The sequence below is a fragment of the Lampetra fluviatilis genome, chromosome 68 (assembly GCF_964198595.1).
Source record: "Lampetra fluviatilis chromosome 68, kcLamFluv1.1, whole genome shotgun sequence".
Lineage (NCBI taxonomy): Eukaryota > Metazoa > Chordata > Hyperoartia > Petromyzontiformes > Petromyzontidae > Lampetra > Lampetra fluviatilis.
In genome coordinates, this window is record NC_136342.1 from 5,389,902 (window position 1) to 5,413,903 (window position 24,002).

Genomic DNA, 24,002 nt, shown 5'->3' on the forward strand with positions numbered 1-24,002 from the left:
AAGCCACACTGAGCTTTGTAGCTTTTGTTCAGAACGACTTTGCCATCACAAATGTTAGTTTCCAATGCGCTTTTGCGGCCGTCTGGAATGCTCTTCCTTCTGATGTTAGAAAACCATTGGGTGCTGTGCACTTTTAAATCATCGACATTGACAAACTCATTTCTTTAGAACTGTTTTGTGTTTACACCATTGGAACCTCATTTGCCAGTAGAAACATATGATAATTGTTTTTTTACCCCTTTTATCTGGCAACAAAACTGACACCTTTTTTACAAGGATTCATGTTTGCATAGACCACAATACCTGCGGTCGTAATGTAAACAAAAAACACAACTCTGATAATGTATGCACTGTCCTTGAAGTTGATTGGTCCACACCCGAGACAGCTTTTCTTAGAGCCTAGTCTCACATGGTGTTGGACCAGATGACGCCAAAAGGCGCACAACTCAAAGACAATGCACCATCAGAGTATGAGAGCTCGGGGTAAGCATTTACACCATTGGAACCTCATTTGCCAGTAGAAAAATATGATCTTAGTTTTTTTACCCTTTTATCTGGCAGCAAAATTGACACCTCAGTTTTGTTGCCAGATAAAAGGGTAAAAAACCAATTATCATGCTTTGTGTTTAGTTTGTTGTCCTTCCCCCCCCGCACCTCCGTTTAGCACGGTTGGCTACGTACGGTGCGATAGAAGTTAAACGTACACACACGCGCACACGCACACACACACATGCACACACACACGCGCACACACACACGCGCGTCCATCGTGACAGCTGTCTGTCGTTTAACATTTGCCGCAGGCTCTCACGTCATGTCAAGCTGCCCGGCCCCTGATCCACAACAACAACAGCAGCAGCAGCAACAGCAGCAACAACAACAACAGCAGCAGCAGCAACAACAGCAGCAGCAGCAGCAACAGCAGCAGCCGACACAGACCGGCACCCCGGGGCCCACCGTGGAGCCGCTCGACTGCGGCGCCGACACCGGAGCCGGCCCCAACGGCGGCGGCGTGGACGGCCCCGGCGGCCCCGGCGGCGGCGGGGGGGGCGGCGCGGTGGGCGCGGTGGGCGGGGGCGGCGGGGCGGTGGGCGGCGTGGTGGGCGGCGTGGTGGGCGGCGTGGTGGGCGGCGTGCTGGTGAGCAAGGACGGGGGGGGAGCCGCGGCCTGCGAGCTGCTGCCCCGGCGCTCGTCGCACGTCAAGGAGAAGCGCTACAAGTGCGCCGACTGCGGCAAGCTCTTCCGCCAGTCCACCGACCTGTTCCGCCACCAGTCGCTGCACACGGGCGAGCGGCCTTTCCAGTGCGACCAGTGCGGCAAGAGCTTCGCGCTGACGCGGGACCTGGCGCGCCACCAGCGCACGCACACCGACGAGCGCCCCTACGTCTGCGAGCAGTGCGGCAAGAACTTCCGCCTGCCCGAGGATGTGCTCAAGGTGAGGGGGGGCGGGGGGCGGGAGGGGATGGGTGGGTGGGGGTCACGGGGATATCACGGTGCTGGTGACTTTAAATCAGGGTGGTGATGGTGATTGAGATCAGGGGTGATGGTGGTGGTGAGATCAGTGGTGGTGGTGGTGGTGGTGGTGAGATTAGAGTGGTCATGGTGGTAACTGAAATCAGGGTGGTGGTGGTAACTCAAATCAGGGTGGTGATGGTGATTGAGATCAGGGGTGGTGGTGGTGAGATCAGAGTGGGGGTGGTGGTAACTGAAATCAGGGTGGTGGCTGTGAGATTAGGGTGGTGGTGACTGGAATGAGGTTGGCGGTGGTCACTCGGATAATGACAAGAAATGATTCGGTGCACGGCACTATCGCCGTTCTTCTCGCTGCTGAGCGATGGGCACGTAGAAAGGCGTTACAGAGACACCCCAGTAGTGGGCGACGTTGCTACCGTGTCATGTATTAATCTTTATAAAGTAAAAACAACTTTAATGTTACCAGGTTAGGCTGCGTGGCTCTCTTGTCAGAAGCCCTGTGAAGTGGCTTGTCGTCACGTGGAAATGCAGAAATACGTGTTCGCTAAATGTGGAGAAAAAACCGGAGAGAAATCTACGGGACCACGGGGGGAGAGAGAGAGATGCAAACTCCAAATGTACTGCAGGCGTCCGTCAGGATCAAACCCAGGAGCTCCTGTGTGTACCAAGCGATGTAGTTAACGTCGCCTAGCCACCGTGAAGATGAGAGAGAGAGAGTATTTACAATTCCTTGTGTTGTTTTAGTCTCTTGCTTTTTATTTGTGTTGTCGGCCCAACTACTCCCAAACACAACTGTCGGCAGTGGCAGAAGACGCAAGTACACTCAATTGATTTTGATAATGTTGAAGTTCTGTGCAAAACTAGTGACTACTGGCCAAGACTAATTAGATAATCTATCGAAATTGAGAGAAAGAAAAATTATTTTCACCGTTCAGATAGCTACAGACTTAGTGCTGCTTGTAAGCGAATCATCAAGTAATGCATTGTCTACATGCATGCCTATACAGGTCACCATACAGCAGTGTGGATTGCCTCTGAGCAGACAATCAACAGGTACTGCTATTTTAGTAGACACAAACGACAGCTGGTACACGAACAACAATGTGCATGTCTAATGTACATTGTAATTCATAGGCAATCATTAATCCCCACCCCACTTTGCCCAAGAAGGGCTTACAAGTGACACCTATCCGTCTATTTGAGGAATGAAACAGGAGGATTTCTCCACAAATCCAGCTGCCGCCTGATGATGCCATTTGCAATTACCGGCGAAAAGTCACGGTAGTCGAATGGTGAATGTTATTGATTTGCTTTCCAACACACCCGGTGTGCTGTACTAGTTACGAATTGGCATGTTTTCTTTACGTGACGAAACCTTGCTAATTGTATTGCTAATTGGCTGTGTCGAGTTGTGGCGGGTGTAACGGCACATTTAAATTTACGCAATCTAGCCCAAAAAATCTGCATTATGGATAGCAATAGTCATTGGGTTAGTGCTTGGTGTTGTGGTAGTGATGGGCGTAGTGATTGGGTTAGGGGTTGGTGTAGGGGTAGTGATTGGGTTAGTGTTGGTGTAGGGGTAGTGATTGGGTTAGTGTTGGTGTAGGGGTAGTGATTGGGTTAGTGTTGGTGTAGGGGTAGTGATTGGGTTAGTGTTGGTGTAGGGGTAGTGATTGGGTTAGTGTTGGTGTAGGGGTAGTGATTGGGTTAGTGTTGGTGTAGGGGTAGTGATTGGGTTAGTGTTGGTGTAGTGGTAGTGATTGGGTTAGTGTTGGTGTAGTGGTAGTGATTGGGTTAGTGTTGGTGTAGGGGTAGTGATTGGGTTAGTGTTGGTGTAGGGGTATTGATTGGGTTAGTGTTGGTGTAGGGGTAGTGATTGGGTTAGTGTTGGTGTAGGGGTAGTGATTGGGTTAGTGTTGGTGTAGCGGTAGTGATTGGGTTAGTGTTGGTGTAGGGGTAGTGATTGGGTTAGTGTTGGTGTAGGGGTAGTGATTGGGTTAGTGTTGGTGTAGGGGTATTTATTGGATTAGTGTTGGTGTAGGGGTATTGATTGGGTTAGGGGTTGGTGTAGTGGTATTGTGATTGGCTTAGGGTTTGGTGTAGGGGTATTGATTGGGTTAGGGGTTGGTGTAGCGGTAAGGGGTAGTGATGATCGGGGTAGTGATTGGGTCAGGGGTAAACTTGCGCAGAGAACTGTCGACTCGCACCGCCACTTAGTTGGGCTTGTGATCGCCAGGCCGCTTCCAAAAGAGTTGCCCAGCTCCGGGTGCCTCACGTGGTAAAATAGAAAACATTGTTGAGTTGAGAAGCGGCACTTGAGGATACTGGGGTTGTCTCGCTTGTGAACCTCGCCGAGTCGCGACTTGGAGGTCATTCATTGGTCATTGATTTGGAGGAGTGTTAAAACTATTTGACTATTTAAACTACTTTTATTTTAGGTTGCCACCTCACCGTGCGTCTGCCCTCTCCCTTCTCTCCCTTGTCTCCCACACGCCCCACCACCCACCGCCTCGCCGTCACCGCCACCATCAACTCTGTCACCACGACAACCATCGCTGCCACCGCCACAACCGTCACCACGAACTCTGTCACTGCCTCCACCACTGCAACCATCGTCACCGCCGCTTCCACAACCGCCGTCGCTGTCACCGCCGTCACCGCCGTGCCCTGCGCGCCCGCCACCCCGCAGCACCAGCGCATCCACACGGACAAGAAGCCGTACCAGTGCGACACGTGCGGCAAGGCGTTCCTGCGCTCGCACGAGCTGCTGAGTCACCAGCGCGTTCACACAGGTGAGCGGCCGTACCGCTGCGACAAGTGCGGAAAGACCTTCCGCTGGTCGCACAGCCTCATCGGGCACAAGCGCACGCACAGCGCCGAGAAGAGCTTCCACTGCCGCACGTGCGGAAAGATGTACAAGCACCGCGCCTCTCTGGCCCTGCACCAGAAGTCGCACAAGTCCGGCGCGCAGCCGGGCGGCGTGGCCGGTGCCGACGTGCGGGACAAGCCGCCCGCGTTTCCCGACGCCTCCCCCAACAGCTTCCACTCGGACTTCGGGCAAGGTAACGCCGATGGGGGCGGCGGCGGCACTGGCGGCGGCACTAGCGGCGGCGGCGGCGGTGGCGGTACCGGCGGCGAAGGCGCCAGTGGAAACGAGCCGTGGGGGAGGAGAGGGGACGGGACGGAGGATCGGCACTCCGGCTGGAGGAGCCCGGCGGTGGTGACGGCGGTTGTCGGTGGTGGCGGTGGTGGTGGTGCTGGTGGCTGTGGTGGCGGTGGCCCATTCTGAGCGGCGGCGGCGTCGTTGACAACGCGCGCACGCGCCAAATGGACCCCGAGGATTTGATGCCCCCCCCACCAGCATCCTCTGGCCTTGCCCAGGCTTGCTACCCACCACCTGAGCACCGTCCTCCCCTCGCAAGCCGCCCATCCCACACCCCCCCCACCCCCACCGACTGTCCTGGCCGTCCGCTACCACCGCCGCTAACACCGCCACCGCCGCGTCCCCCTCCCCTCGCCTCTCCCCCCTCCTCCTCCTGTAGAGGAGTCATTGCGCCGACTGTGCTGTTGATTATTGCTCCGTAGCACAGAGCGAGTCCGCCCAGCGCCTCCGTCCCTCTCCTCCTCCTGCCCTGTCCCCTCCACCCTGCTGCTCCCTCCTCTCTCTCTGCACGATTCTGGGTGTCCTACTTGCTTCTCTGCTCTTCCCCCTGTTCCATCGCTATCCCTCTGCCCCCCGTGCCATCATCTGACCCGGTCACCTTTGCCCTGCGTCTTACTCCCTGCCGTTCATCTCCCACCCCTCCCCCCACACCACCCCCATTAATCCCTCCATCTGCCTCCTCATCCAGCGCCCCCCTCTGCACCCTATCCCAGCTACGTTGCACCCCACGCGGCTATGGAGGTGGCGGACGACGAGCACCCATCGCCCAATGCGGACGTTAGCCGCACGCCCACAGCGATTACACCGGCGGTCTTGCAGACTCCTCGCGTAGGGACCCACAGACTGCCATGGGGACGCACAGATTCGCGTAGAAACCCACAGGCTCAGGCGGACACCCACAGGCTAATCCAGAAACCCACAGGCTCACCCAGAGACCCAGGGAACCCGCAGGCTAGCCCGGAGACCCTTGCGGGCTCGCCCGGAGATGCCGACACAGACAGCAACAGGCCCGCCCAGGAAACCCGTGGACTCGCCGGAGACCCAAAGGCTGACCCAGAGACCCAAAGGCTGACCCAGAGACCCACAGGCTCACCCAGAGACAAACAGGCTCACCCAGAGACCCACAGGCTCACCCAGAGACCCACAGGCTCACCCAGAGACCCACAGGCTCACCCAGAGACCCACAGGCTCACCCAGAGACCCACAGGCTCACCCAGAGACCCACAGGCTCACCCAGAGACCCACAGGCTCACCCAGAGACCCACAGGCTCACCCAGAGACCCACAGGCTCACCCAGAGACCCACAGGCTCACCCAGAGACCCACAGGCTCACCCAGAGACCCACAGGCTCACCCAGAGACCCACAGGCTCACCCAGAGACCCACAGGCTCACCCAGAGACTCACAGGCTCACCCAGAGACCCACAGGCTCACCTAGAGACCCACAGGCTCACCCAGAGACAAACAGGCTCACCCAGAGACCCACAGGCTCACCCAGAGACCCACAGGCTCATCCAAAGACCCACAGGCTCATCCAAAGACCCACAGGCTCACCCAGAGACCCACAGGCTCACCCAGAGACCCACAGGCTCACCCAGAGACCCACAGGCTCACCCAGAGACCCACAGGCTCGCCCAGAGACCCACAGGCTCGCCCAGAGACAAACAGGCTCGCCCAGAGACCCACAGGCTCGCCCAGAGACCCACAGGCTCGCCCAGAGACAAACAGGCTCGCCCAGAGACAAACAGGCTCGCCCAGAGACAAACAGGCTCGCCCAGAGACCCACAGGCTCGCCCAGAGACAAACAGGCTCGCCCAGAGACAAACAGGCTCGCCCAGAGACCCACAGGCTCGCCCAGAGACCCACAGGCTCGCCCAGAGACCCACAGGCTCGCCCAGAGACCCACAGGCTCGCCCAGAGACCCACAGGCTCGCCCAGAGACCCACAGGCTCGCCCAGAGACAAACAGGCTCGCCCAGAGACCCACAGGCTCGCCCAGAGACCCACAGGCTCGCCCAGAGACCCACAGGCTCGCCCAGAGACAAACAGGCTCGCCCAGAGACAAACAGGCTCGCCCAGAGACCCACAGGCTCGCCCAGAGACAAACAGGCTCGCCCAGAGACCCACAGGCTCGCCCAGAGACCCACAGGCTCGCCCAGAGACCCACAGGCTCACCCAGAGACAAACAGGCTCGCCCAGAGACCCACAGGCTCACCCAGAGACAAACAGGCTCGCCCAGAGACCCACAGGCTCGCCCAGAGACCCACAGGCTCGCCCAGAGACGCACAGGCTCACCCAGACACACACAGGCTCTCCCAGTCACACACAGGCTCTCCCAGACACACACAGGCTCTCCCAGACACACACAGGCTCTCCCAGACACACACAGGCTCTCCCAGACACACACAGGCTCTCCCAGTCACGCACAGGCTCTCCCAGTCACACACAGGCTCTCCCAGATACACACAGGCTCTCCCAGTCACACACAGGCTCTCCCAGTCACACACAGGCTCTCCCAGTCACACACAGGCTCACCCAGTCACACACAGGCTCTCCCAGTCACACACAGGCTCTCCCAGATACACACAGGCACTCTCAGACACACACAGACTCTCCCAGACACACACAGGCTCTCCCAGTCACACACAGGCTCTCCCAGACACACACAGGTACTCCCAGTCACACACAGACTCTCCCAGTCACCCACAGACTCTCCCAGTCACACACAGGCTCTCCCAGTCACCCACAGACTCTCCCAGTCACCCACAGACTCTCCCAGTCACACACAGGCTCTCCCAGTCACACACAGCCTCTCCCAGTCACACACAGGCTCTCCCAGTCACACACAGGCTCTCCCAGACACACACAGGCTCTCCCAGATACACACAGGCTCTCCCAGTCACACACAGGCTCTCCCAGTCACACACAGGCTCTCCCAGTCACACACAGGCTCTCCCAGTCACACACAGGCTCTCCCAGACACACACAGGCTCTCCCAGACACACACAGGCTCTCCCAGTCACACACAGGCTCTCCCAGTCACACACACAGGCTCTCCCAGTCACACACACAGGCTCTCCCAGTCACACACACAGGCTCTCCCAGTCACACACAGGCTCTCCCAGACACACACAGGCTCTCCCAGACACACACAGGCTCTCCCAGACACACACAGGCTCTCCCAGTCACACACAGGCTCTCCCAGTCACACACAGGCTCTCCCAGTCACACACAGGCTCTCCCAGACACACACAGGCTCTCCCAGTCACACACAGGCTCTCCCAGTCACACACAGGCTCTCCCAGACACACACAGGCTCTCCCAGTCACACACAGGCTCTCCCAGACACACACAGGCTCTCCCAGACACACACAGGCTCTCCCAGACACACACAGGCTCTCCCAGACACACACAGACTCTCCCATTCACACACAGACTCTCCCATTCACACACAGACTCTCCCATTCACACACAGACTCTCCCAGACACACACAGGCTCTCCCAGTCACACACAGGCTCTTCCAGACACACACAGGCTCTCCCAGACACACACAGGCTTTCCCAGTCACACACAGGCTCTCCCAGTCACACACAGGCTCTCCCAGTCACACACAGGCTCTCCCAGTCACACACAGGCTCTCCCAGTCACACACAGGCTCTCCCAGACACACACAGGCTCTGCCAGTCACACACAGGCTCTTCCAGACACACACAGGCTCTCCCAGACACACACAGGCTTTCCCAGTCACACACAGGCTCTCCCAGTCACACACAGGCTCTCCCAGACACACACAGGCTCTCCCAGACACACACAGGCTCTCCCAGTCACACACAGGCTCTCCCAGTCACCCAGAGAGCTTCACGCTCACCCAGAGACCTACAGGGTCACCCAGAGACCCACAGGGTTACGCAGAGACCCGCAGGGTCACCCAGAGACCTACAGGGTCACCCAGAGACCCGCAGGGTCACGCAGAGACCCGCAGGGTCACGCAGAGACCCGCAGGGTCACCCAGAGACCCGCAGGGTCACGCAGAGACCCGCAGGCTCAGGCAGAGACCCGCAGGCTCAGGCAGAGACCCGCAGGCTCAGGCAGAGACCCGCAGACTCGCCCAGAGACCCACAGGCTCACGCAGAGACCATTAGGGTCATGTAGAAAGCCACAGGCTCACCCAGAACAACTCGCGCTCACCCAGAGACCCTCTTGGCTAGTCCAGACACCTGCAGGGGCACGCAGAGACCCGCAAGCAGTCCTAGACACCTGCAGGCTCCCCCAGGGACCCGCAGGGCCACGTAGACACCCGCAGGCTCTTCCAGACTCGCAATGGCTCGCTCAGAGACCCGCAGAGACCCGCAGGGACCCGCAGGGTCACCCAGGGACCCTCGCTCAGAGACCCGCATTGTCACTCAGAAACCCGCAGGGTCATGCAGAGACGGTCGCGCTCGCCCAGAGAGCCACAGTCCACATCCTCCTATCTCCTCCCTCCATCTTTCCTCTCCCTTTGCTCTCCACCACTCCGTGTCTTCCTCTCCCTCCCCCCCCCATTCTCACCCTTCCCCCTCTCCCCGCCTCACGCCGCCCCCCCGAGTCCGCTGTTCTCGCTCAGCAACCCAGAGTCAGGGAGAGGGGGGAGAGAAGTGTGTTGGGTTAACGCCGCAAGCGTGTGGCGATAACAAGGACGTCACGAGAGAAATGCCCTTAAAGCCCCAGTTTACAAAGCATGTTGGGTGGAAATTCCTCATTGCTCGCGCCGGGAACAAAAACCCCCGGAAACGAAACCAAACCCCCCTCCCCTCCCCCCCGGAAGCGGAACGCGTCCACCCCGCGCCGAAGACGGAACCGCGAAACCAAAACGGAGATAAAACAAAACCCGCGTCCGAGCAAAAAATCAAACGCCACTTGGAAGCAGCGGCGGTACGCGGGCTGTTTGTCGCGTTCCTGCTGCATGTGCGTCTTGAGTCGCTCCGATGTGAGACCACTGGGGCTTTAAGATCTCGCTCGCCCGCCCGCCCCCATCCCCACCGCGCCGGGCGCCGCGCGATCTCGCCGAGGAGGAGGAGGCGGGAAAGCGGCGGCGAAAATGTGTGCGGTGACGCAGCTTGTTGCTGTTGGCGGCGGCGGCGGCGATGATTGTGGAGGCTTCGGTTTTGTCACGGTGACTGTTTATTACGGGGAGGGGGGCGGGAAACTCGCGGCGTTTTTGAATGGAAATAAACCAAGCGCCCCCCCCCCCCCCCCCCAACGTGACGTGGGATAGCGTGGGGTGACGTGGGGTGGTCCCTCCGGCAGCCACGTGTAGGAGGACGCCGGAGCGTCCCCCCACCCTCTGCTCCTCGCCCCACGCTGCCGTGTTTGATTCCCAGGCACAGGTGGTCGGCCCCCCCCCCACCCGGCCCCCCCTTCTCGACACACCGAGGAACGGAACCGACCTTAACTCCACTCCCTGCCCCCACCGCCACCACTGCTCTCACCTCGCCCCACAACACACACAAGTGCCTGGCAACAACCCCCTGTGTGTGTGTGTGCGCTACCCACTGCCCCCCCCCCCTTGCCCCCCTACCCACCGTCTCCCCTCACCCGCTCCTCACCCCCCTCCCCCCACACACGCCTCCTCCCGAATGCTTGGGGGTGAGCAGGAAGCCAGGGCGGGGAAGGGCGGGTGGGAGTGCAGCAGCAGCAACAGCAGCAACAGCAGCAGCAGCAGCAGCAGGAGCCGCGGGTAGCGCCGCTGGCAGCAGCGGCGGCGGCAATGGCGGCAATGGCGGTGGCGGCGCGGCGCAGGCTGTGCGCGAGGACGGGAAGGAGGAGCACCCCTGTGCGCTGCCGCCGCTGCAGACCAACAGCCGTGGGGAGGTGACCTTCCGCTGCGGGGAGTGCGGCAAGTGCTACCTGTGGCCGCCCTACTTCCGGCAGCAGCCTCGCCCCTACTGGTGATGGCGGCGGCGGAGGGTTGTGGGTGGGGCCCAGCTCCGCGGGGCCAACCCGTGCCAGCTCTCACCGACCTCGCTTAGCCCGGCTGAGCGCCGTCTCTCGTCAGCCCCGACCCTGCAGCTGACACCGACGACGGCGACGACGGCAAGGACGGAACATCAGAGACCCGTCCCGGGGAGGGCCGCCTTGGTGTGACGGCGGCGGTGGGGGGCGGTGGTGGCGGGGGGCGGCGGGAGGGGCGCGGAGGGGCAAGAGAGGGAACGGCGGCGGGCGTTGAGTTGGCGGGCAGAAGTAGAAGACTCCGCCACACTTCCTTAGCTTCGTTTGTTGTTTTGTTTTGTTTGGGAGTCTTGGGACGTGAGAGTGAAGGTGCTGCCAGCAGCAGCGGCAGCAGCGGCAGCGCTCCCCAAGTAATCCCCAATGGTTTATTTGAAGGCTGCGGTCCCCCTGTGGATTACGCACCACATCATCATCCTCCAACACCACCACGGATCTTGCCAAACTTGCAGTGGCCACGACCTTCCAGCGTCGGCATGAAACCACCAACCCCGATTCTCCTTCCTTGCTGCACATCGCCAAGCTTCGTGCGTGTACGGTGTCTCATTTCACCACCCACTGATGTCGATGATCATGATGATGATGGTGGTGGTTGGTGGGAGAGCGTGGCGGTGGATGCACATCTTGGCGCGTCCTTCGTTTGACGAGGACGCTCGGCTCGTTTTGCTTTTCTAATTCTCGTGGGTTATCAACATCTTTTTTTTTGTCGAGTGGTGGTGGTGATGATGAATCCTGGGCACAAATTCACGCCGATTAATCGCTGGCTTTAGAAGGCGGGTGATGGTGGCGGCGGCGGGCGGCTTTAAGAGGTAAAAACGCAATTATTACTTTTGTTTGTATTTTTTCTCCTTTACCCCCGGACCCCCCCCCCTTCCCTCGTCCGTCATTTTGGTTTGGGGCTTCGCAGCGCTCCAATCATTTCTGAAGCGATGCTTTTGCGCTGCGGGCGATTTGATTTTCTTTCATTCTCTCTCTGACATTTTTACAAATGCATTTCTAGCAGAAGCGTTCCACCACAACGCTTGCGCACGCACGGCCGAGGCTGTTAAAACACACACAAGACGTTCTACCGATCGATCTAACCGTGTATATATGTAGTAACCGTGTTAAGGTGGCAACTGTATTTTAAGATGAGTCCAAATATAACACGGAGAGGAGGAGGAGGGTGGGTGGGGGGTGGTGGGTTTGGTCTTTGTAAAAAAAATACTAATTGTTACGAATAATAGTTTGGGAGTTAAAACGCGGGGAAAAAAAAGTACGTACAAAAAATGAGCGCCGTGGGTGTATTTTCATACGTGACGTTTTTTTCTTCTCTCCCACCCTCCGGCTAAGCGTGCCTCTGCGTTTCAACGGAATTTGGGCAGAGACACGCGGCGGCGTATCGCAAACGGGTCGCGGACTCGATCTTTTATTTTTCATCAAACCCACGGGAGCCGCCGTCGTTGGCCCAAAAAGACTTTCAAAAGCTTCCGCGGCCGCTCCGACTCGCACTGCCAGACCCCCCCACCCCATCTCCGTTCACCCCCCCCCCACCACCACACCCCCCCACCACACCCCCTGTCGGGGGGCGGGGGCAAGAGTTCCTCTCCATCATGGGCAACTGCCGTTGATCTCCCCCCCCCCCCCCCCCAACGTACGAAGTGAAACTTCTTTCGCTCCGTGGATGTAGCCCACCGCGCTGATCGGCAGCCAGCTGCTCGGTTTTTTTTAATCGACCCCTCCGTCCCTCCGAGATAAGCCCCCAACCAGGATTTGAACTTCTCCGTGATGGAGGAGTGTGGAGGTCTGTCAACGTCTCGACTCCTTCACCGCAGTGGCAGGGGAGGCGAGCTTCAAGCCGGGAACGTCAAAACTCATTAAAAACAAAATATATCAAAATTTCCCATTGTTTTTTATTTAGCTGGTCCGCTTGCTTCAGGGGGTCCCCCCCCCCCCCCCCCACCACCGGTATCGTAACTGTCAGCTGCCACGGACCCCCATCGTGGCCGTCGGGCGATTGAAGGGGGGGCGGTGAAATCCGTCGCCCTCCCCCAATCTCCAGACCCTCAGAGTATTTATTCGCGGTTTGCTCTCCAGCAGCAGCAGAGATGACGTCTCCTGGGAAGGACTTCCTGAGACGTTGATGATCACGCCAGCACTTGCATCCAGACAGCGCACTCGACGTGAATCGGGAGGCCTGCCTAACTTGTAAAGTCTCTTTGCTTTCACCCCAATCCCCCCACCTCCCACCCCGGGAAACGAAAACTTTTTCAGCTCTTTGTGGAACATTGCCGGTAGCCCTCCCACGGTGCCCGTTCCCAGCCCCCCGTGTAACCGCTGTGGCATCGTAATCGCCCACACACAACGAAAGTGAAATCGTGCATATCCCTGCCTTATCGCGTGTACGCCGCTTGTGCGTTTACGACAAAGCTCCCACCCCGCACCGCCTTGACAGACTGGTGGGGCCGTGTTCTGTCAGCGAGCAGCACCCATCAAGGCCGGCACAAGGCGGAGTGGCCAGCAACCACGCGGGAATGGAACTCGCATTCTGCGCTCGCTTTGCTTAGCGCTGCGGTTCGTGCCAAGCGCTTTGCCGCACAAAACTCGCCGGGTGTTACCGACTGCAAAATGACTCCCCACGTCGCAAAACTAGGGGAGGTTGCAAAAATCTCGCTCGCGACATCGTTCAGAGAAATAAAACAGATTCGGAGCCGCCCTCGAAATTGACTCTATCGTGGCGAGGGGTTGGGGGGGGGGGGCGCTTGGGGCACCAGCGTCGTCTGGAAAAAAACTATAAAAGCAGCTGGAAAGGAAATCGTCCAGGGGAGCGGGGGGGGGAGGTAAAGCCGGGCATCTTGAGAGGGCTCTGGTGGGCGAGAAGGCGGAATCCGCATCTCTATAATCGCGTCACGTCACAGCGATCTGCTCTATCCGGCTTCATTTCTACACGGGCGCGCACGCACACAATTGTACATAAATAAGACTTTATTTGATAACTTTGTAATTTACTAATTATTGCAGGCGCTGTCGCTCTGCGCAGAGTGGGAAGACGGAGGGGAGTGTGGTCCCCCTCGGCCGTGCATGTTCATTTGTTTGTGGGGCAGGGGTGGTGGTGCCGAGAGCACCCACAACCAGATACCCACCCACCCCCCCTCCTCGTGTGTTACTGGACACTATATATTATCTTTGTTATAATAACCCTACCGTAGCTGTTATAAGAGAAAAAAAACCCCGTGTTTCCAATGTATAGTTAGTGTGACAGGAAGGTGGTTATTTTATATTAAAATTCAAATAAAAACACGTGTGCGCACACATACAAACCTCTTCTTCCTCTTCTCACCCCCCCCCCCTCTTCCAACAAACAGCATTTCAGGAGTGAGGGGGGGGGGTCCACACCCACCACACCACCACCCCCTTCAGACTCATCCCTAACGCGGACTCCGAGAGGTTTGGCTGTGGTTGGAACGCCACCCCCACCTACCCACCCGCCCCCCCCCCATTGCTTTTCTATGTGACAAATGTAACACTGTATGTGCAAAAAAAACGGAATAGCTCCCCCCCCCCCTCCCGTATGTTGTTGTACTAAAATAAAGTGTTTTATGAAGGTTGTACGCTCATTTGTCGAGTGGGGTGGCGTTGGGGAGGGGTGTGCTGTGGGTTGGTGGTGGGGTAGGAGGTGAGCGGGAGGTTGAGTGGGTGATGTAGGCGAGGGGTGGGGTTTTGGGGGAGGGAAAATCCATCGTTGGCTGAAGGGATGAACTGGAGCAGAGTGGACTTGGCAATGACTGGTACCAGCGGTGTCAAGATCGGCCTCTGTGGAGGAGGCTTGTGACGAGGCCTTTACTGGACAATGGGAGGCAGTTGCCCGCCAGCAACAACGGAGGGTGGAGGGAGCGACGCTCACGAGAGGAGCACCGGGTGGCTAAAGCACAGCAAGTTGGCACAGTAGGGGGCACAGGTGGTGCATCAGCCAATCATCTCAGTCAGCCAACCTATGGCACCTGCTGGGTCTGTCCCGTGACCAACCTGCAGGCATATGACACTTCACGTGGCCTCTGCACCTATCATGGCACTTAGTATCTAATAATGCACTGGCACTGGGCCTCCTCTAGGTCCACCCAGCCTCAACTGAGAAACTGGTGCAGTGTCAAGTAAATATTTCCACTCCAGAGCGAGGTGGCCAGGCGTGGTGCTGACCACCCCATCCCCTGCCGTGCCCACCTTCATTAGGTGCTCGCTAACAGCTTTTGGCTATATGGGGGATTTTAACACGTAGCAGGCTTTCGCGACCAATATTATTCATAATTTAGGTTTTTGGGTCAGATCGCGTTATTTATAAATGTGTCGTAACCCTCCACCACCCGATACGGCCAAACAGTAAAAAAAATGTGTCACGTTTTCAAAGGACAAATTAATTGACTTCTTTAGGCCACCCGTATGCTGATTGTTCAAACAATTAAAATTCCATCTCAGGAGTAACTGACAAATTAGCCCGGGTTTTGCAAAAGCAAAACATTAAAGTAAGATTTGGTACAGTGCACAAAATTCAAAAACTGGTATCTGGCACTAAAGACGAATTGCCTAAATTATCAACAGAAGGTGTATATCGGATTCATTGTTTGTGGCAGTGTAAGACTAAAATAACACCAAAGAAACATTAAATGATCTCAAACACAACTGTCGGCAGTGGCAGAGCATGCTTGTCAACAAGGACACTCAATTGATTTTGATAACGTTTAAGTGTTGTGTAAAACTAATTACTACTGGCCAAGACTAATTAGAGAATCCTTTGAAATTGAGAGAAACAGAAAAAACTTCAATCGCTCTGACAGCTACAGGCTTAGTGCGGCCTGGAAGCGTATTATGAAATAAATACAATTACAGTTCCTTTAAGGGAAACAAAATACAAATGAATAACATTTGACTGCTTACCAATCTATATAATTACAAAACCCTCCCCCTCCTTGCCTCGAATCACTGCACCAGATTGAATTAGATGACGTCACCCTGATGCTGCTCTATTTAAGACCGGAAGGGGAGCTTCACCATTCTTGCCCGATGAAGCGGATTGTAATTACCAGCGAAACGTCGTACTACTCAAGTTTTAAAACGCTGTTGATTCTCTCTTCAGCACACCGGTGGGCTAAAGAAGTCAATTAATTTGTCCTTTGAAAACGGACACATTTTTTACTGTTTGACCGTGTCGGGTGGTGGAGGGTTACGACACATTTGTAAATAACGCGATCTGACCCAAAAACCTAAATTATTATGAATATATGGGGGATCTTTGCCTTTGGGCAGGTGAGTAGGCAGGTGGCTGAGGGAGCGGGTGGGCAAATTAGCAGGTGGGTGTGTAGGCAGGTGAGGGTGAGGTGGGTGAGGCGGATGGGCAGGGTGAGTGGGTTGGTGAATGAGCAGGTGGGTGGGCGAGTAGGCAGGTGAGTGTGCAGGTGGATGGGCAAGCGAGTGGGTGGGTGAGTAGGAGGGTGGGTGAGTAGGTGGGTGGGTGAGTAGGAGGGTGGGTGAGTAGGAGGGTGGGTGAGTAGGAGGGTGGGTGAGGGAGCAGGCGGGTGGGTGGGAGAGTCGATGAGAACGGGACAGGTGGACGAGAATGAGGGAGGTGGGTGGGGGGTGCCGCCCACCGCCAACATACGATACCCACTCCAAGCCATTAAAACGTTCGTCATTTATTCATCACAGGTTCCAAGGGAGGGGAAGAGACATTGCCGTGAAGTATGGGAGGGGTGGGGCGTGGGTGGGCGACACACGGAACACAGCAACAGAAACAAAGCCCCTCACGCGTGCCAATCCCCACTCTCTACATCACCTTACCCCACACCACCCCACACCACCCCACCCCACCCCCAACTCTAGCCCCCCCCCCCAACCAAGACAATAAAATAAACAGCAAAACTAAACAAACAAAAACCATCATCACTTTGGCAACAATATACAGTACGGAGTCAAGCACGCGTGTGTTGGTGGTGGCGACTGCTATGATGATGGTGGTGGTGATGGGCGTGATGGTGATAACGCTGATGGATGGTGGTGACGATAGCGGTGATGGTGACAATGATGACGGTGGTGATGATGATGATGGTTGGTTGGTCGTGGTGACGATAGCGGTGGTGGTGGTGGTGGTGGTGACGATAATAGCGGTGGTGGTGATAGCAATGGTGGTGGTGGCTAAACGATAGCGGTGGTGGTGACAGCGGCGGTGGTGACGATGATAGCGGTGGTGAAGGTGGTGGTGGTGGTGCGTCACCTCCTACACTAACGCCTCTGGTGCCCTGAGCACCCTAAGAATCGTCGTCCTCAAAGACTCGGCGCGAGTTGGGGAAGCGGCTGGGGTCGTAGTCAGAGTCGTCCTTCAGCCGCTTCTTGATGTCAGACTTCACCTGGAGGGGCGGGGAGGTGGATCGAGGGGGGGGGGAGTGACCTCTCCGCACGTCACCCGCCGCCTGTTCGCGAGTGACGGTGCGACGTGTCTCCTGCCGCCTGTACGTGAGTGACGGTGCGACGTGTCACCTGCCGCCTGTACATGAGTGACGGTGCGACGTGTCACCTGCCGCCTGTACGTGAGTGACGGTGCGACGTGTCACCTGCCGCCTGTACACGAGTGACGGTGCGACGCGTCACCTGCTGCCTGTATGCGAGTGACGGTGCGACGTGTCACCTGCCGCCTGTACACGAGTGACGTGCGACGTGTCACCTGCCGCCTGTACATGAGTGACGGTGCGACGTGTCACCTGCCGCCTGTACACGAGTGACGGTGCGACGCGTCACCTGCTGCCTGTATGCGAGTGACGGTGCGACGTGTCACCTGCCGCCTGTACACGAGTGACTGTGCAATGTGTCACCTGCCGCCTGTACGTGAGTGACTGTGTGACGTGTCACCTGCCGCCTGTACGTGAGTGACTGTGCGACGTGTCACCTGCTGCCTGTACGTGAGTGACGGTGCGACGCGTCACCTGCTGCCTGTAGGCGGCCTGCGTGGCGTCGGCGTCGCGTGCCAGCGACTCCATGCTGGTCACCGGCTGAGCCCCGGCTCCGCGCGCCGCTCGGCGGAGAGCGTCGGCCAGGGACAGGCGCCCACCCTCCCCTTCCTGCATGGTCTACGGACAGCATCGCAACGTGTCACCAATCAACCACACCGCCACCACCACTCCAAACAACCACCCCACCACCACACCAAAAAGCAACACCACCACCACACCAAACAACGACATCGCCACCACCACACCAAACAACCACCCCACCACACTACCAAACAACCACACCGCCACCACCACACCAAACAACGACACCGCCACCACCCCAAACAAGCACATATAAAACCTCACCCGCACCTTCCTGCGCTTGGCGGGCATGCCGCTGAGATAGGCGTCGCTGAACGGAGCCTGCGGCTTGATGCGCCGCTGGCTGTGGATGTCCTGCCTCATCACCGGCACCCAGTCCTGCCGGGCTCACCGGGGGGAGGAGGGGAGCACAACGGTGGCACCTCGGATTAGCACGATGGGCTACGTACTGTGCAAAAGAAGTTCTCACCTCTCTCTCCACACTCCACCTCACTCTGTGTGTGTTCGACAAACTCCACTCAAGACGGCTCCCATCCCATTGCAATCCTCCAAACCACCCCACCCCACCACCAGCCTACAGACGGATGTCCCTGTGTGACCCATGACGTCTCCCATCGCGATCACCCGAACAGCCCCCACCGCGGCGGCGGTGGTGGTGGTGATGGTGGTGCTGGTGATTGTGGTGGTGCTGGTGGTGATTGTGGTGGTGGTGGTAATGGTGGTGGTGCTGGTGGTGGTGGCGGCGGTGATGGTGGCGGTGATGGTGGCGGCGGTGCTGGTGGTACAGAGGCGGGTGCCAACGACTCACAGGGGGCACCACGGAGGCCCAGGCGTCGCCCACCAAGGCTCCCGCCTCCGCGCCCGTCGCCGCTGCCTCCTCCTGGACAAGCGTCGCCCCCCCCGGCGGCGCGGCGTCCATGGCCACGGGCCGGTCGGCCAGACCCGCGGCCTCTTCTGCGGTGGTGGCCGGCGGGGGAGACTGCATGGGAGCCGACTGACAGTGGCGGTGTTAGCGGTGGTGTTGATTGTAGCATTAGCGGCGTTGATGATGGTGGTGATATTGATGGTGGTGGTATTGAGGATGATGTTAGCGGTGTTGACGGTGGTGGTATTGATGATAGTGGCAGTGATTGGTGGTAGCAGGGACGAGAGGCAGGATCAGTTTTGGTAAAAAAAATTCACAAACCAAGCGGATAAACAGACATTTTTTCCCATAATATTTTCTCTGAATTGCCCCCCCCCACCCGCCCATCTATTGGTCTCCGTGTGAGTCTATGGGTCTCTGTGTGTGTATGAAGAGAGAGATAGAGGAGCCATTGTCCAAAGTGCAGCCGATCTAATGAAAAGAAATAACAAAAAATTTGTTACAACTGACGCTTCATTGAAATGTGACATTAAGTCGCTACACCGAGGTGGCGGTGGTGGCGAGTCTATGGGTCTCTGCTGTGTGAGTCTATGGGTCTCTGCTGTGTGAGTCTATGGGTCTCTGCTGTGTGAGTCTATGGGTCTCTGCTGTGTGAGTCTATGGGTCTCTGCTGTGTGAGTCTATGGGTCTCTGCTGTGTGAGTCTATGGGTCTCTGTGTGACGAGTCTATGGGTCTCTGTGTGACGAGTCTATGGGTCTCTGTGTGACGAGTCTATGGGTCTCTGTGTGACGAGTCTATGGGTCTCTGTGTGACGAGTCTATGGGTCTCTGTGTGACGAGTCTATGGGTCTCTGTGTGACGAGTCTATGGGTCTCTGTGTGACGAGTCTATGGGTCTCTGTGTGACGAGTCTATGGGTCTCTGTGTGACGAGTCTATGGGTCTCTGCTGTGTGAGTCTATGGGTCTCTGCTGTGTGAGTCTATGGGTCTCTGTGTGACGAGTCTATGGGTCTCTGTGTGACGAGTCTATGGGTCTCTGTGTGACGAGTCTATGGGTCTCTGTGTGACGAGTCTATGGGTCTCTGTGTGACGAGTCTATGGGTCTCTGTGTGACGAGTCTATGGGTCTCTGTGTGACGAGTCTATGGGTCTCTGTGTGACGAGTCTATGGGTCTCTGTGTGACGAGTCTATGGGTCTCTGTGTGACGAGTCTATGGGTCTCTGTGTGACGAGTCTATGGGTCTCTGTGTGACGAGTCTATGGGTCTCTGTGTGACGAGTCTATGGGTCTCTGTGTGACGAGTCTATGGGTCTCTGTGTGACGAGTCTATGGGTCTCTGTGTGACGAGTCTATGGGTCTCTGTGTGACGAGTCTATGGGTCTCTGTGTGACGAGTCTATGGGTCTCTGTGTGACGAGTCTATGGGTCTCTGTGTGACGAGTCTATGGGTCTCTGTGTGACGAGTCTATGGGTCTCTGTGTGACGAGTCTATGGGTCTCTGTGTGACGAGTCTATGGGTCTCTGTGTGACGAGTCTATGGGTCTCTGTGTGACGAGTCTATGGGTCTCTGTGTGACGAGTCTATGGGTCTCTGTGTGACGAGTCTATGGGTCTCTGTGTGACGAGTCTATGGGTCTCTGTGTGACGAGTCTATGGGTCTCTGCTGTGTGAGTCTATGGGTCTCTGCTGTGTGAGTCTATGGGTCTCTGTGTGACGAGTCTATGGGTCTCTGTGTGACGAGTCTATGGGTCTCTGTGTGACGAGTCTATGGGTCTCTGTGTGACGAGTCTATGGATCTCTGTGTGACGAGTCTATGGGTCTCTGTGTGACGAGTCTATGGGTCTCTGTGTGACGAGTCTATGGGTCTCTGTGTGACGAGTCTATGGGTCTCTGTGTGACGAGTCTATGGGTCTCTGTGTGACGAGTCTATGGGTCTCTGTGTGACGAGTCTATGGGTCTCTGTGTGACGAGTCTATGGGTCTCTGTGTGACGAGTCTATGGGTCTCTGTGTGACGAGTCTATGGGTCTCTGTGTGACGAGTCTATGGGTCTCTGTGTGACGAGTCTATGGGTCTCTGTGTGACGAGTCTATGGGTCTCTGTGTGACGAGTCTATGGGTCTCTGTGTGACGAGTCTATGGGTCTCTGTGTGACGAGTCTATGGGTCTCTGTGTGACGAGTCTATGGGTCTGTGTGACGAGTCTATGGGTCTCTGTGTGACGAGTCTATGGGTCTCTGTGTGACGAGTCTATGGGTCTCTGTGTGACGAGTCTATGGGTCTCTGTGTGACGAGTCTATGGGTCTCTGTGTGACGAGTCTATGGGTCTCTGCTGTGCGAGTCTATGGGTCTCTGCTGTGCGAGTCTATGGGTCTCTGCTGTGCGAGTCTATGGGTCTCTGCTGTGCGAGTCTATGGGGTCTCTGCTGTGCGAGTCTATGGGGTCTCTGCTGTGCGAGTCTATGGGTCTCTGCTGTGCGAGTCTATGGGTCTCTGCTGTGCGAGTCTATGGGTCTCTGCTGTGCGAGTCTATGGGTCTCTGCTGTGCGAGTCTATGGGTCTCTGCTGTGCGAGTCTATGGGTCTCTGCTGTGCGAGTCTATGGGTCTCTGCTGTGCGAGTCTATGGGTCTCTGCTGTGCGAGTCTATGGGTCTCTGCTGTGCGAGTCTATGGGTCTCTGCTGTGCGAGTCTATGGGTCTCTGCTGTGCGAGTCTATGGGTCTCTGCTGTGCGAGTCTATGGGTCTCTGCTGTGCGAGTCTATGGGTCTCCGCTGTGCGAGTCTATGGGTCTCCGCTGTGCGAGTCTATGGGTCTCCGCTGTGCGAGTCTATGGGTCTCCGCTGTGCGAGTCTATGGGTCTCCGCTGTGCGAGTCTATGGGTCTCCGCTGTGCGAGTCTATGGGTCTCCGCTGTGCGAGTCTATGGGTCTCCGCTGTGCGAGTCTATGGGTCTCCGCTGTGCGAGTCTATGGGTCTCCGCTGTGCGAGTCTATGGGTCTCCGCTGTGCGAGTCTATGGGTCTCCGCTGTGCGAGTCTATGGGTCTCCGCTGTGCGAGTCTATGGGTCTCCGCTGTGCGAGTCTATGGGTCTCCGCTGTGCGACGAGTCTATGGGTCTCCGCTGTGCGAGTCTATGGGTCTCCGCTGTGCGACGAGTCTATGGGTCTCCGCTGTGCGACGAGTCTATGGGTCTCCGCTGTGCGACGAGTCTATGGGTCTCCGCTGTGCGACGAGTCTATGGGTCTCCGCTGTGCGACGAGTCTATGGGTCTCCGCTGTGCGACGAGTCTATGGGTCTCCGCTGTGCGACGAGTCTATGGGTCTCCGATGTGCGACGAGTCTATGGGTCTCCGCTGTGCGACGAGTCTATGGGTCTCCGCTGTGCGACGAGTCTATGGGTCTCCGCTGTGCGACGAGTCTATGGGTCTCCGCTGTGCGACGAGTCTATGGGTCTCCGCTGTGCGACGAGTCTATGGGTCTCCGCTGTGCGACGAGTCTATGGGTCTCCGCTGTGCGACGAGTCTATGGGTCTCCGCTGTGCGACGAGTCTATGGGTCTCCGCTGTGCGAGTCTATGGGTCTCTGCTGTGCGAGTCTATGGGTCTCTGCTACGAGTCTATGGGTCTATGGGTCTCTGCTGTGCGAGTCTATGGGTCTCTGCTGTGCGAGTCTATGGGTCTCTGCTGTGCGAGTCTATGGGTCTCTGCTGTGCGAGTCTATGGGTCTCTGCTGTGCGAGTCTATGGGTCTCTGTTGTGCGAGTCTATGGGTATCCGCTGTGCGAGTCTATGGGTCTCGGCTGTGCGAGTCTATGGGTCTCCGCTGTGTGAGTCTATGGCTCTCCGCTGTGAGAGTCTATGGGTCTCTGCTGTGAGTCTATGGGACTCCGCTGTGCGAGTCTCTGGGTCTCTGCTGTGCGAGTCTCTGGGTCTCTGCTGTGTGAGTCTCTGCTGTGTGATTCTATGGGTCTCTGCTGTGAGAGTCTATGGGTCTCTGCTGTGAGAGTCTATGGGTCTCCGCTGTGTGAGTCTATGGGTCTCTGCTGTGCGAGTCTATGGGTCTCTGCTGTGCGAGTCTATGGGTCTCTGCTGTGCGAGTCTATGGGTCTCCGCTGTGCGAGTCTATGGGTCTCTGCTGTGAGGGTCTACCGAAGGGCCAGGCTCCTCACCTTGACCGAGTCGCTGTCGGCCATCTCCACCTCGTCACCGGATGGACCTTGCGCTGCAGAGTCCTACGGGCACGGAGGGGAGCACCGCGTGGTGAGCCCGCGTCTCGCTACCTCGCCGCTGATGCCGATCTCGGCAAGGAGAGTGATTAACCGGTTGTTCTCACACCAGCGGCGGTAGCAGCAGCAGCGGATTTTGGATGTCCGTCGGACAAAGACGGTGGTCACCGCATCATCGTCGCACGGCACTTTAGGATTGTGCTGCTTCTGCGGCCGTCTGGAACGCTCTTCTTCCAATATTAAGAAACCACTGGGAGCTAGGATGCACTTTTAAATCATCCACATTGACAAACTCGTTCCTTTATAACCGTTAGTGCGTTTAGTTTGTTGTCCTTCCCCCGCACCTCCGATTGGCCACGTACGGTCGTGCGAAAGAAGTTCACCGTACAGACACATACAGGACACGCGCGTTGACACCGTCGTTATTAATCCTGGAAGCCTCAACGGAGGCTTCAACCGAATTCAGAGCCGAACCGAATTCCAGGGGTCCTAAGCTCGCAAGCACGTGCAGCGAAACGTCGGACATCGTGCCCGACCACAGCACAGCGGCAAAAACACAATAATGTTCATTATGGTTACAAACTATGAACAGTTTTTTATTTAACCAGGTAAAGTCCTGCTGAGCTGTGAGCTGGCTATCACGAATGATAGCTCAACAAAGCGAGCTCATCATCATTGCATGGAAATTCATAGCAGATTCTAAAATGTGTAGAGAAAAACCGGATGCCTGTTGTAAATATACAACAGGCAACAGGGTAGACCTCCTGTATACCAGCCGATTAAGTTGAGAATCAGAATATTTATCTGAACACGAGGAGCCATGAAGCTCCTGTTCAGATGTCCAGTAGGGGACACGGGGTGAGAGCAGCTGAGAGTCAACGTCGCCCAGCACACCGTGACGTCATCACAAAACATCGCCAACCGTCGGCACGCTCGCACGCACCGCACGCACCGCCCGCGTTTCCCTTCGCACCATGGCTGGTGCCGCTGGCGCCGTCGGCGGCGGCCGTACTAACGCCGCTGGCGGCGGCGGCCGCGACGACGTAGGCAGAGCGTCGGCGCGGCGCCGCACGTGTTGCAGCACGTGCTCCCCGCCGGGCGGGAGCAGCGCCATGACGGCGCGGAGCCGCGACTCCATCATGGCGGTGAGCCACACCACCAGTGTGGAGTTGACGTCTGCCGACAGGTGGCCCTGCTGGAGAGGGGGGCGACAAAGGCGGCCCCCCGGGGGAGGGGCGGGGAACTGA

General features: G+C 57.2%; 2 protein-coding genes across 2 annotated transcripts in view; one reads left to right on the top strand and one right to left on the bottom strand.

The window, feature by feature from the left end:
* LOC144952544 (uncharacterized) overlaps positions 1-5,697 on the top strand; it is a 37,518-nt gene extending 31,821 nt beyond the window's left edge. The window contains exons 6-7 of the mRNA XM_078882994.1: positions 804-1,435; positions 4,163-5,697. Of these exons, the coding sequence (XP_078739120.1) occupies positions 804-1,435; positions 4,163-4,762 (1,232 nt within the window). The 3' untranslated portion in view covers positions 4,763-5,697. The remainder of the gene's footprint in view (positions 1-803; positions 1,436-4,162) is intronic.
* A 10,770-nt stretch (positions 5,698-16,467) lies between these two features.
* The window catches only part of BAG6 (BAG cochaperone 6), a 40,886-nt gene continuing 33,351 nt past the window's right edge, over positions 16,468-24,002 (bottom strand). Inside the window, 6 exon segments of the mRNA XM_078882886.1 lie at positions 16,468-16,997; positions 17,571-17,714; positions 17,949-18,056; positions 18,487-18,672; positions 22,699-22,761; positions 23,729-23,950. Of these exon segments, the coding sequence (XP_078739012.1) occupies positions 16,899-16,997; positions 17,571-17,714; positions 17,949-18,056; positions 18,487-18,672; positions 22,699-22,761; positions 23,729-23,950 (822 nt within the window). The 3' untranslated portion in view covers positions 16,468-16,898.